Below are 14,424 nucleotides of genomic sequence, written 5' to 3'. Positions count from 1 at the left end.
ACTTCTTTCCTCCTCTCCCACAGTAAGTAGGTTGCTTTTGTTTATGTAGCTAGGAGCAGTGTTAATAATGTGCCAAAGCTTTTGTATCTGCTTCCTGGACTAGACTGTGAGCACCTAGGGGCAGGTGATGATGATTTACTCATTTTTAAGTCTAGTGTCCCTATAGCACCCAGCAAGGAATTATTAAACAATTTTTAATTAAATGTCATTACTTCTGAGACAGATGATGGTGAGGTACCAGGCATCAAAAAACAGACTCTAAGTATTCTGCTGACTGGTGAGACTATAGCAAGCACATGAGATAGAACAGGTAAGGTTTCCTTCTCTTTACGATTAGGACAATCATCTTTGTCACTCAATAATGCCCAGACCAGAGGTTCTCAATCCTGACTACATACAAGAATTACTTGGAGCTTTAGAAAAATACAGGTACTTGGTCCCTATCCCAGACCTACTGAACAATCTCTGGGGATACCCAAACTTTTAAAAAGCTCCACCACTGGTTACTATGCATAGCTGGGGCTGAGAACCCTTCACCTGACAGTGCTGAGACTGCTGGCTGAAACGGTGAAACAGTAGTAAGTGACAGAGCAGGTGCTGGCTGGGAAAAGTAGGGCCGAGGGAAATGGGGCTGTGCCTTCGGTTTAAAGCCTTCTGGCTGGTGTGCTAAAAGGGCCAGAGGAGAAGATATGAAGCCTAGGACAGCAGTGAAGGTTTGGGGTGGCAATTAGAGTCAGGAAAGCAGAGGACCATAATTTTCAAAATGGATGTGTGATTAGCGGCAGCCTATCTGTTGCTGGAAGCTGGGTTATAGGGATGAATAGCCAATGTACCAGCCTTTGGCTTTCATATGGGGTTGCTGCTCTATAGGGCTCTTCAAGAGAACTCTAGCAGCATCCAGAAATAGAGAAATCTAGGTAAAACTCTTGGTCAGGTTTTTTCTTTTCTTTCTTTTTCTCAATATTTACTTATTAGAGAGAGAGAGAGTACACAAGCGGGGGAGCAGCAGACGGAGGGGGGAAGCAGGCTCCCCGCTGAGCAGGGAGCCCAACATGGGGCTCAATTACAGCACCCTGGGATCATGACCTGAGCCAAATGCAGATGCCTGACCAATGAGCCACCAAGTGCCCCCCTTGCTCGGGTCTTAACTCGATCTTTGCTTTCCTATGTTGAGTCCTAAAGGAGGCAGTAAGGCAGAGTGCTTCTAAGCATAGGCTCTAAACCCAGACTGCAAGTGTTTAAACTCTGGTTCTACTACAACTTGACGGCTGTGTGACCTTAGGCAAGTCCAACTTCCTTGAGCTTCAGTTTTGGTTGTTTGGTGAACTAAATAAGATAATCCATGTGGGTCCCTAGAATGACTGTGCTCAATAATGGCTAAAGGTTGTTGTTGCTATTATTTTGGTCCAAATTTGGATCAACATGTGTAACTTCTTTTGTGACTTGGCTTCCAAAACTAAATAATTAATGACACACTAAAAATACTTAGTTAAGCAACTCACTTTTCATTAATATTCTTAAAATGGTTACTGCAATTAACACAGAAATGCCATCCCTGAGAATCTATTTTAATGGGATGGGGGAACACTTAATTCAGAAAACAATTTTCACGAAATATTGGAAACATAATATCCAACTACGAGAGAGTAGCTAAACTATGGAACATTTACTCAGTGGACTATTTTAAATATTTTGCTATAAGATAACATAGAAAGTGCTTAGGACATAAGTTCAGTGACAGCAACCTCAAGAAATCCAAATGTATTTACAGTACAAACATGATTCCGTTAATAAGAATCTCTCTGTGGAAAAGGAGGAAAAATCTCAAAAAATAACTTAAAGTGTCAAAATTGTGAGTGGTGGAAACACTGATGGCTGTTTCCTCATATGATTCTTCTCTTTTTCATTTCCCAAAATTAGGGAGAGATAAGTCAATATAAAGACAAGGCAGCAAATAGACATCCATGTTCATGGATCACAAGACTTAACACATCATTAAGGTGGCAATATTCCCCAAGCTGATCTAGAGATCTGATGCAATCCATATCAAAATCCTAGAGGACTATTCTGCAGAAATTGACAAGCTGGTTATAAAATGTGTATAGAACTATATGAGGACAAGAATAGTCAAAATGCCCTGAAAATGAAGAAAACTGGGGGACCCAGCCTTTCTGATTTCCAAACCTGCTACAAAGCTACAGTAATCAAGACAATGTGGTATCAGCGTAAGGACAGACATATGCATCAATGGAACAGAAATGAGAATCTAGAAATAAACCCTTACATTTATGGTCAACTAAGTTTTGGCAAAGGTGTGAAAACAATTTATGGGGTAAAGAATAGTCTTTTTAAAAAAATGATACCAAGAAACCAGGATATCCACGTATAAGAGTGAATTTTGATCCTTCATACACAAAAATAAACAACACAACGGACCAGAGGGCCTTAAAACTAAAAAACTCAGAATAAAATATAGGAGTAAATCTTTGTGACCTTGAGTTAAGCAATGGTTTCTTAGATATAACATCAAAAGCACAAATGACAAAGGAAAGACAGATAAAGTAGATTTCATCAAAATTAGAAAATTTAAAAAAAAACACCATTAAGCAAGTAAAAAGACAACCTATAGAATAAGATAAAATATTTTCAAATCATTGTATGACAAGGGACTTATATCCAGAGTATATAAAGAATACTTTTAACTCAACATTAAAAAGACAAATAGCCCAATTAAAATATGGGCAAAGAATGTGCAGAAGCATTCTTCCAAAGAAAATATACAGATGGCAAATAGGCACAAGAGAAAATGCTATATGTCATTAGCCGTGAGGGGAATTAAAATCTAAACCACAATGGGATACCACTTCATGTTTACTAGGAGGGCTGTACTTAAGACAGGGCTATACTTAAGAGCTAGTAAGGATATAAGGACATTGGGATCTTCATTTTTGATGCTGAAAAAACTCTAGAATGAGATTGTGCTGATGACTGCCTCACTCTGAATACCCTAAAGACCACTGCACTCTGTACTCGAAATGGATGGACTTGTGATATATGAATATATCGTGACAAGGCTCTAATAAAAAGCCTCAAGGGGGAAGAAAAGTATAGGAAATAAAAAGTAACAGCAGTTTACCATGTAACTCCATTCTGAATAGAAAAAAACTAACTCTTGATCAAACCAAAATTATGGTCTTGTATTGGAAAGACAGGGGAATGGGGAGGGTGCAGGGATTTGGAGTGGTGGAGATCCAGAGGGCTAAACCCTCCTCTCCCATAGTAAGAGGTCAACAGATAACGTTGAAAACTGCACCAAAACAAAACCCCAAAGAAACAGAAATGCACAAATATTATTTAGAGATGTACATATCAAAGAATCAGCTAAAACATTTGACAGTGGCAACCCTTGAAAAAGGGGAACTGTGAGGCAGGGTGCCTGGGGGCTGTTTTTTTAATCTTATTCACTGCTGTAGGACTAGTTGACTTGTTAAACTATGATACAAATAAAAAAACATTTTTTTTTAAAAGAGGAAAAACCAAAAATAAAAGCATCAAAGGTTTTACTGAAGTAGACTCAGAATAAAAGACCCCTCTGGAGTCCAGTTCTGCTTATAACAACTTGTAAGAGACTAAATAAGTAAGTCGCTAGAAAAATGAGTATATATTCGGTCTTACCTTCAACTCCTCATTACCTTAGACCTTGATGGCTAATGTAAAATCAATCCTTAAGCTTGAATTTCAAGCTTATTACTATGTATCTATTGATAACATCGGAATCCCCTCTGGCTGGCTCAGTGCTTGGAAGACTTTTGCTCTTGGTGCACTGTTCCACTCTTCAACACTGTCTCTGTCAGTTCATGGTTATTACAAAATCCACATACATGATCCTTCCAACACTTTGCTTGCTCAGTCTCTGCCTCCTTCTACATAGCTTTGTCCTTTCACTCGCTCAAGCCCCTTATTTCTTGACCTTACTACTACCAACCTGCAAATCCTCCATTTTCTCAATTTTAATCACCACCTATTTTCCAGCTCACTTCTGAGCAAGTCCAAATTCCAATTCCAAAATTCCTTCATCCTCTGGGGATCCTCAATTTATTCATCTTCCCACCTCAATACAGTCCCCCAAGTGCCACTATATCCTCATTTCCCTCCTCCCCCAGTTTCATTCCTACAGTCAGTCATTATAGTCATCCTCTCCTACCTACCCTCAACTCCCTTGCCCCCTACCCCTCACTTCACACTCGTGGACTGAAGCCACATCCCTTAAACTCCCCACCTACAGTGTACTTGTACCTGGGCAGCAGACACACAACCACGCTGACTGCTCAATTTTCAATTCATGGCTACCAGCCTCCAGGTGACCCACTGCCCAATAACCATATCTCCCCAGTCCCTTACTCTTCTTTTCTCTGCATGACTCATGTCAGACTTTTTTTTATCTCTCCTTGGATCTCAACCACCTCCTTCCCTATCCTTATTTTCACTTGAAGATCCTGATTCCTATCTCACTAAGAGAAGCTATCAACTTTCACAGGTTCTGAACATCTCACCTACTTCACTGTATTTATATTTTCTACTTTTTCTCTAATTACTATGGATGACTTTCCATACCCCTGGCAAAGTCCTACCCTTTTACTTGTAAATTTGGTGTCTTCCCTCTCACACTTGAGAACATTGCTCCAGCAAATTTCCCTGCATCAAGTCCCACCCACCACCCCCCATAAGATCCTTCCAGTCACACGCAAAATGCTGTTAATACAAAGCAAAAACAAATTGCAACACTGCTTCTTCCTCAGCTACCACTTCATTTCTCTCCTTTCCTTTCTAGCAAAACTCCTTGGAAGAGCCCTCTATTCTTGTAGTCTCCAAGTTCTCTTCTCTGATCCTCCTTAACACCCATCAGACACTGACACTCTGCCAACTGCTCTCATTAAAAGTCACCGAATAAGCCTGATAGTGCCAAATCCAAAGGCCAATTTTCAGACCTTGTCTTACATGGAGTTCTAAGAACATTTGACCGAATTGATCCCTCTCTCCATTATTTACTTGGCTTCCAGGATACAATACTCTCCTGGTTTTTCTCTATTTCTGGTTGTGTCTGCTCTTTCACCCCTCCAATCTCTACACATTGGGGTGTTCCAAGGCTCAGAACCCAAATCTATCCTCTTTTCTTAGCTACAGCTTCCTTCACCTACATGTTACTGAATCCCCAATTTATAGCTCTAGCCTCAAACTGCAGAATTAAACATCTAACTACCTCTCTGACATCTTCATTTGAATGTCTAATAATCATATCAAACAACATATCCAAATGGGAACTTTAGCTATTCCCTCCCAAACCTGTTTCTTCTGCAGTGATTCCTGTCTAGGTTAACAGCAATTCCATTCTTCCAGCTTCTCAAGTCCTAAACTCTGAAGTTATCCTCGGTAACTCTCTTACATTCCGTATCTGATTCCACACTATATTTACAATATATCCAGAACTTGAAGACTTCTCACCATATCTTTTGCTACCCCTCTGTCCAAGTCACCATCATTGCTTCCTGGATTATTTCAAAGGAGTTCAAAATTAGCTTCCAGCTTTTATACTGATCCCTTTATAATTTGTTTTCAACACAGGAGTAAAAATAATCAAGTTAGGAAAAGTCAGATCATGATACTCCTCTATTTAAAACCCTGCAAGAGCTTTTTAATCTGTCAGAATAAAAGCCCAAATCATACAAGAACCTCATTTTCCACTACTATTCCCCTCCCTCTCCTTAGCTTGCTCTAGCCACGGGGGCTCTAACCACATTAGCCTCCTCGAGGAACAAAAAATATATCAGGCCTACTCCTTGCTTAAGGGCTTCCGTGCTTGCTGTTTTATCTGCCTGGAATGTTCTTCAGAATGTCCACATGGCTCCCTGTTTCACTTCCCTTACTCAAACGTCATCTAAACATTGAGGCCTCCCTGGGCACCTAATTTTCCAGTGTTCCTTTTTTCATAAGTATTTATAGTTACCTGACCTAGTACATATTTTCTTTACTTGTTCCTCTGCCTCTCATACTAATCTGTAATCTTCACTTACATTTTTGGGATTTTTGATTCTTTTGTTCATTGCTAAGTCTCCAGCAACTCAGAGCAGTGCCTAGCACATCATAGGTGTTCGATAAATACTTTGGAAATAAGTGATCCACCACTGTATTCCAGTGCCTCTTGTAGATGATAAACATAGTAGTGCTCAGAAAATATTTATTGAAAAGAATGTAAAGAAAGATGGTGCTTTCCTTTAAAAATATATCAAGTAAGATCAAATTTAGCTTATTACTCTGCATTGCAGAATGAAACCAATCAAACCATAAGCAACTTAGAAAAATGCATGGGATCCTTACCTAGGTCAGCTCTGGCTTCTTTTTTCTTCTGAGAGGCCCAGCCCACTATGGAGAGTTTATCTCCTCCTGACTTCTCCTCTAAGCCTCTATTCAAGCGCCAGATTTTCAGTGTATTGTCATCAGAGCAGGTAGCAATCTAATGAGAATCAGGAAGGAAGTTAAGTTTCAATCAAAGATTTATAACAAAGTAAAAAGTAGACCTTAAGGACCCATGACTAGAGAATTATTTTGTGTGATATATACCAGGATGTAGAAAATGAGATCTAAAAAATCATATACTTCATCCCTTGCTTTCAGGAATCACTCCAAATTTCCAAAGGACTCTATTTTCTTTATAATTCTGATGGTATGTCTTTCATTACCAGTCACATCTTACCTGACCTAAAGCCCTACTATAAAATCAGGTTCCTTTCGTTTTATTCTCAAAAACCTGGGCAAGTCATTATCTTCATCACTTTCTATATAATTATAAAATATAATTATGATACCCTTTTTTATTTCCTCTCTTAAATGATAAACCAGTATATGCCACCAACATTCAATTTCTACCACTTTCTTCTGAATTCTACATGTTCTGGCTTACTGCTAAAGTAATGGGATCATTTCCAAGATCAGGCTTAGTCCGTGACTCTAATAAGTTGTGACAAGTAGAATGAAACCATTCTTTGAGATTCTTTTTGAGATAGGTAAAGGAGCAATCTGGGAAAACAACAAGTTCACTAGGCTGAAAGAAGTTAAAAATAACCTTTGCCCCTTTAAAAATATCTGACCATTCCTGATCTTGGTCCCAAGCCTTTTATGGCAGAGAAAGTCCAGCTTGAAGAGCTTGTGGCAAATGGCCACTGGTACCAGAGCTGTTCCCCAGCATTTGTTTATATAATTTCTCTATTTCAGTCACTGAAGAGAGAGAAAAAAAGGAACACACGTTCTCTTAAGTCTTGGCCCCCAAGAGACTGGCAACTTTTTCCTTTCCTTACTGGGAGGCCAAAAGAAGACACACATATTTAACTGCTCAAGAAGAAATGCCTGGAATCCCCAGTTACTCTATGGTCTATTAACAAGAATTATTTCCAGAGCACCTACTATGAGTGTGACAATTTACATTTTTTATGTTGTTTAATTCTCACAATGTAAAAAGCCTTGAACTCCAATAACCTCATCTACAAAATAAGAATAAAATTATTTGCCCAAGGTCACCACAATTAAGTGGCAGAGCTAGTACTAAAAATTTTTCTAATTTCAAAGGCTAGATTTTAAAACCATATTTTACCTTCTTAACTCTAGGCTAGGAACAAAGTTATTTGAAAAAAATTTTTTTAAAGAAGTGGTTATTAGATTAGTATAGGTAAACAGCCCTGTCATTACCTATGAGTCTTTTCTGTGCATATATAGATAAGGGCAATATATGATAGTTGAAAAAAGAGAACATAATTAAGTGAGTAATTGAAAAACTCTCTTAGTTCTACAAAGATACAAAACTCCATGTTAAAAGCAGATAATTTCACTGGGAGGTACATGGAATCTCAGAAGAAAAATGTCATTGGGATGTAATTATTGGTGATTAAAGCAATGAGTTAAAAAAAAATCTGTAGGGCTGACCAGAGAAATGGTTATACAGATATAGAAACAAAAAGAAATCCACAGCAGTACTGGAAAGCTAGCAGGGATGCCATGAATAGACCAGACCATAAGAAGTTTCTAGAAGATAAAAAACAGACAGGAACAAAACCTCAAAACGTCATTAAATGAAAGCGGAGATATCCACAGAAGTGATATTTCTTGTAAACCCCAAATAACCCAAAGACCAGAGGCAGTAGGGGCTGGGAGAATGAGTGTAAGTTGGGCCAGTATTTATGAAATCCCTACATGTACACAAAGTTTATGTTTCTTGCCTTTTTACATTTCAGGTATTTTATTTGTCTTTAAGTATCATTGTCAAAAAAATTTTTAAGTGAGAAATGTCTAAAACATCTTGGAGCTACTCAGATAGGGTAGCCATAGATAACCTACCATATTACAACTTCACAGTAAGCACTGCTTAGGCATGTGAAAACTAAATTTGACTGTGAAGAACAGTCGAGATATTACAACCTTTAACATACCATGTTGATAGTATGTAGAAAGTTAATAAAACTAGTTTTCCACCTTAGATTTTCAGATGAAATTTAATTACATTAAAAACTTAATTCTATGTTTAGGAAAGGAATTACTCCAGGGAATCAAGAAATCCATTCTTATCTCGCCATTAGCAATGACATGGTTGGAACTAGAGGGTATTATGCTAAGAGAAAAAAGTCAATCAGAAAGATAATTATCATACGATCTCATTTATACATGGAATTTAAGAAACAAAACAGGATCATAGGGAAAGAGAGGAAAAAATAAAACAAGATGATATCAGAGAGGGAAACAAATCATAAGGGACTCTTAATCATAGGTAACAGAGGGTTGCTGGAGGGGAGGGGGATAGGGTAACTGGGTGATGGACATTAAGGAGGGTATGTGATGTAATGAGCACTGGGTATTATATAACACTGATGAGTCAGTCACTGATCTCTACCTCTGAAATCAATAATTATATTATTAATTAACTGAGTTTAAATTTAAAAAAAAAATCCATTTTTATTCCTTAGTGTAAGTTTCTCTTTTGCTAGAGAAAAGTAGAATATGTATGGTTAATGCAGACATAGATTCTGGATGGCCTCTAGATCTTTTAATCCCTAAAAATAAAAGTCTGTGTAACTCTCAAACTAACCTTGGGAAAATCTACAGATCTGTGATCTATTTTTTAAACCAATGACAGAGATTTATTTACAAACCTTTGTGAAGTCTGATGGACACCAGCACACAGATGTGACCTCTTGAGAGTGACCCTGGAGCACAGTAGGAGGATGCCAGGGTATGGAGACCTGTCACACCATCAAAAAAGAAAAAAAGTAAGTCAGCAGAGCAGTATTAGGTCTCTCAGATAGAGCCTTTGAATCTCTCCACATTTGTGTCTTACAGAGTTGTTACCAAAGATCTCTAGGTATACCTAGTTATAGCTCAGAAAAGAGTCCTAGTGGGCAATAAAAGTATTTCTGTTATTAATCTGAGAAAACAGAATGAAAATAGCATGAAACAGAATGAAAATGAAAATGAAAATCAGTTAATAATATCAACTTAAATACCAGGTCTTATTTCAATTCAAGACTACATAGCGACATATATTTTGACTGAAATTCAAGAATGACATTGTTCCTCACCCCTTAGCTGGAAAACTTTCTATAAGGATAGGGTTCAGCTGCTAGGTAGTATGAATTTCAAGTGGAGTCCTGTTTTTATATGGCCTAGACATTTTCAGATCTTTTCCAATCAGCTACTTCCAGGAACACTACATTAAATAAATCCTGAAGACATCTCGGACATACTACCAGTTCTCTGGCAATAATGGGACGGTCTTTCACCCAAGAGACTCACTGATTTTTACCAAAGTCCCTAAAGTTATACCCCTTCATTTTGAAGGAATATAAACCATATACTTTTACATGGCACTTCGTTATCTTTTTTTGGGAAAAAAGAAATCCTCTAAAATTTCATTTTGGTAAATTTGTTTAAAGAAATCTCAAGTTTTCAATTAAGTACTGCCACATTTTAATGAATCAAGAAGGGTCATATTGTGCAGTAGTATACATGTGACAAAGGATCAGATTTCCCCTCTCACTATATGCCACTAGTGATGCATTTGACAGTTGACTCATTCAGGAGTTGTCAATCCCTTTCAGAGGCCATGGGAATTAATCAGCACAACATGGCGTATAAACTCACGTAACTATTATTAGCATGTGTTTGAAAAAGAGACATTATTCTCTTTTCATTTTCCTGAGGCTCTGAATCATTGCTCATCTGTATGAAGAAAGTGGAGGCGACTCTGGAAAGAATATTTGCAGAGAATGACTAAGAAAACTTAATAGATGCCTTCAATTGTAGTGAAGAGAGTCAACACACTGATTCACAAGGTCATCCAACTCAATTACATTACTACTCCTCTCTTGGGTTAAATGGCACATGTAATGATTCAAAAAGCAAAAAAAAGAGAAAGAGCAGAGTCTAATTTGCCTTACTGGGTTAATTAGAGTTTAACAGAAAAAGCCTTTTGCCTGAGTATTATCTAAAAGGATCTCACTTTCTGCCTCCTACAATGGCACAGAGAACAATAACTCATTCTCTCACAAGGTAGCATATTTTAGAAAAGACTTTCAAGATAGTCTCTAAGTATTTCAGGAGCCACAGAAATTCTCCTTCCTCCTGCATTTGAGATGGCCCCAGCCTACTAAGTTTCTCTTCACTCAAAGCCCAAGCAGGTCTGCTAGCAGCAAATTAAAAGGGTGAGAAAATCCTAATGTCCTCTTGACCGACCCTCCCTGGTAGCAACACCTTCTTCTACTCCACTGGTTTACTCTGCTTGTGGCCTTTAGCCTGTCATTTCAAGATATTGCCTCTTCTTCAATTTTCTAGGCATTACAATACCCAAGGGAACCTAAACATGTATATAAAGGATTAAAATAAATTTCAAGAAAAACCATCACATCCGCCAACAGGGTATATCCACATTTTTGCATTTATCTATAGGATCTAAGAGAAAAAAATAAAAGACCCCTTGGAAAACTTTTTACAAACTGATAAAGTGGGAATAATAATGACAATAAAAGTCAGCATTTGTTGAGCCAGACGCTTAGTATAGCATTAAAGTAGGGGGAAGTTAAAAGTTAAACAGAATTATTATATGACCCAGCAATTTTTCTAAAGATCTACTCATTCATTTGAGAGAGAGACTGAGACAGTGCATGTGCATGTGAGTGGGGGGCCAGGAGGATAAGATAGGGAGAGAGAGAGAGAATCTCAAGCAGACTCCCTGCCCAACAAGGAGCCCAATGTGGGGATCAATACCATGACCCTGAGATCACCACCTGAGCCGAAATCAAGAGTTGGATGCTCAACCGACTGAGTCACCCAGGTGTTCCAGGATGCAGCAATTCTGTTCTTAGATATACACAGAGAAATATATGTTCAAACATATATATATGTTCAAATATATATTCAAACAGAAACTTGTACATGAATGTTCATTGTAGCTTTATTTATAAAGCCAAAATGTGGAATAATTCACATGTCCACCAACTAATAAATGGATAAATAAAATGTGGTCTATCCATGTGATGGATATTCAACCATAAAAAGGAATGAAGTACTGATATGTGCAACAACACAACAAATCTGGTAAACATTATGTTCACTGAAATAAGCCAGACATAAACAATCACATATTGTATAATTCCATTTATAGGATATGTCCAGAATAGGCAAATCCATAGACAGAACATAGGTTAGTGGTTGCCGGGGGCTGAGGGCAAGGGAGAATGAAGAGAGACTCTTCAAGGGTAGTGTTTCTTTCTGGAGTAATGAAAATGTCTGGGAATGAGACAGTGGTGATGGCTACTCAAAATCAACTGTACATTTAAAAACAACTATAATGATGAATTTTATATTATGTGAATTCTACCTCAATTAAAAAAAAGGGGTGGAGGGAAGGCATATTGTGGGTTGAAATGAGTACTAATCTCCAGCAAGTTTGTATGAATGGTAGTTACAGGAGCTTTCACAATTTTAGGACTATCCGAGCATGGCATAGTATACGTGTTGACTATTTCAAAGAAGACGAATTTCCCCTAGTGAAACTCAACTTGTTTATAAATCCTTCATTTTTATTCAAATAAGTTTTTATTTATTGTCACTTCATTATGATAAAACATAACCATAATTTCATTTTTTAAAAAGATTATTTGAAAGAGAGAGAGAGAGATGACAAGTAGGCAGAGAGGCAGGCAGAGAGAGAGGGGGAAGCAGGCTCCCTACTGAACAGAGAGCCCCATGCAGGGCTCAATCCCAAGTCCCTGAGATCATGACCTTAGCCAAAGGCAGAGGCTTAACCCACTGAGCCACCCAGGTACCCCTAATTTCTTTTTTAAAAAACTTCCCTCTACTTTTAAATAGAAGAAACTATTAAGTCTAAGAGACATTTACACCTATGCATTCTGAAGATGGCCAAAACACAGAAAACTGTCCTCTCTTATATATTTTAGTTATTATACAGACTTTAATTCAAGACATGAAGAATCCCCAAGTTAAAATTCTTACAACTATGAAGGTTACTACTAGAAATAATTGGCTCTAAGCTACACATCTAATGAAACATTCTGTATCCTTAAACATGCAAAAAAGATCAGCAACTTTACTCAAAAAATCCCCTTACTCTGCCCAGGCAGAAACCAAATCTCCTTTTTATTTCTGCCATGAGATCATTTACACTTCCTAAAGTGTCAGGCTCAATGTTTCGCCAGTCAGCGGTAGAATGACTGTGCCAAATGAGTTTATTTATAACCACTTCAATCTATTCAGTGGCTATAACAGAAATCAACCAGGGAAGGGAAGGGGATAGGTAAGGATGGGACAAAGGATAAGAAATTAAAAAGAAAAATATATATTAACTGTCTTTATTTTTAACTCTTGGTCCTTAGTCTCAGAGAGTCTAACTATATTACATCTCCCTTTTGCCGAGCAGTGGTAAAGATTAAAAGGCCATTCTCTTCTGTCTTGAGATCTGTAACTCTTTTCTTTCACTCTGTTTTCTCGTGCCCATGGGCTTTTTAGCATAGGAAAAATCCCAACACTTGAGAGATTCTGACCTTTTGGAAACATGGCAGAGCTCTAAGATAACCTAACAGCGTGATACTCACCTTGCATGGAATGGTTTTTAAACTACACCCCCACTGTTCTTCTTCATCATGGAAAAGAGAAACTGAGCCACCTCACTAGGCAAATTCAATTTTAGGAGCAGTAAGCTTGCCAGGATCTCAAATATCAGAGCCTGCACACTGAGTTATGTGTGGACAGGCAGGAGAACATCATGTCTGAACCATATCATTCAGCACTGACATGTGACCCAGCCAAGGAATTTAAAAAGGGTCACCCATGTGCGTGATAGCCACTGACTGGATGTCTGAAAATGGGTTACTAACAAGAGCCAAGTCTCTTTACTGCATGTCTTTAGAGAGAGAAACTATACCTCAACCCTCATTCCCTGAAACAAACAAACAAAAAGCCTTTGTACTATAGAAGATAGCTAGAGAGGAATTTTTTTTTTTTTTAAAGATTTTATTTATTTATTATTTGTCATAGAGAGAGAAGCGAGAGTGAGCACAGGCAGACAGAGTGGCAGGCAGAGGCAGAGGGAGAAGCAGGCTCGCTGCCAAGCAAGGAGCCCAATGTGGGACTCGATCCCAGGACGCTGGGATCATGACCTGAGCCAAAGGCAGCTGCTTAACCAACTGAGCCACCCAGGCGTCCCTAGAGAGGAACTTTTAGTTGATAATAAAACTGTGTCTGTATACACATGCAAACACATATATGTAGAATATATAATCATATGCATAATTATGTATACATAACTAAAAATTGATTTTAAATGATTTCCTTAAATGATCAGTGCAGGGCTATTTTTTGCATAATCTTTTATTTTTTTAAAGAAATTATTTTTAAAGAATTAAAAAACTTAAAATGATACACACTTTGATAGGAATAATATCTTCCTACTAAGTTGAGAGTTATGCTGAGGGAAATAAGTCAAGCAGAGAAAGTCAATTATCATATAGTTTCACTTACTTGTGGAACATAAGGAATAGCATGGAGGACATTAAGAGAAGGAAGGGAAAAATGAAAGGGGGGAATCAGAGGGGAAGACGAACCATGAGAGACTATGGACTCCAAGAAACGGAGGGTTTTAGAGGGTGGGGGGATGGGTTGGGCCAGTGATGGGTATTAAGGAGGGTTATACATAAACAATGATTCTTGGAATACTACAACAAAAACTAATGGTGTACTGTATGGTGACTAACAGAACATAATAAAAAAAGAAGTAAAAGGAAAGACAGTGAGAGAAGGAGAAAGGAAGAACAAAAAGATAGTAAAGATAGTAAAATAAGAAGCATTTAGACCAAATTTGAAACTCAA

The 14,424-nt window shown here is 37.9% G+C and overlaps 1 protein-coding gene across 3 annotated transcripts in view; it reads right to left on the bottom strand.

Annotated features, from left to right (window-relative positions):
• DTL (denticleless E3 ubiquitin protein ligase homolog) overlaps nt 1-14,424 on the bottom strand; it is a 63,279-nt gene that overhangs the window by 28,063 nt on the left and 20,792 nt on the right. For all 3 annotated transcript variants that reach the window (XM_047704095.1, XM_047704093.1, XM_047704094.1), the window contains exons 12-13: nt 9,195-9,284; nt 6,376-6,511 (exon numbers count right to left, since the gene is read on the bottom strand). In XM_047704095.1, coding sequence (XP_047560051.1) covers nt 6,376-6,511; nt 9,195-9,284 — 226 coding nt within the window. The remainder of the gene's footprint in view (nt 1-6,375; nt 6,512-9,194; nt 9,285-14,424) is intronic.

Source organism: Lutra lutra, chromosome 15, assembly GCF_902655055.1.
Source record: "Lutra lutra chromosome 15, mLutLut1.2, whole genome shotgun sequence".
NCBI lineage: Eukaryota > Metazoa > Chordata > Mammalia > Carnivora > Mustelidae > Lutra > Lutra lutra.
Note: the sequence above shows the minus strand (reverse complement) of the source record. Positions and strands in the feature narration are given on the sequence as shown.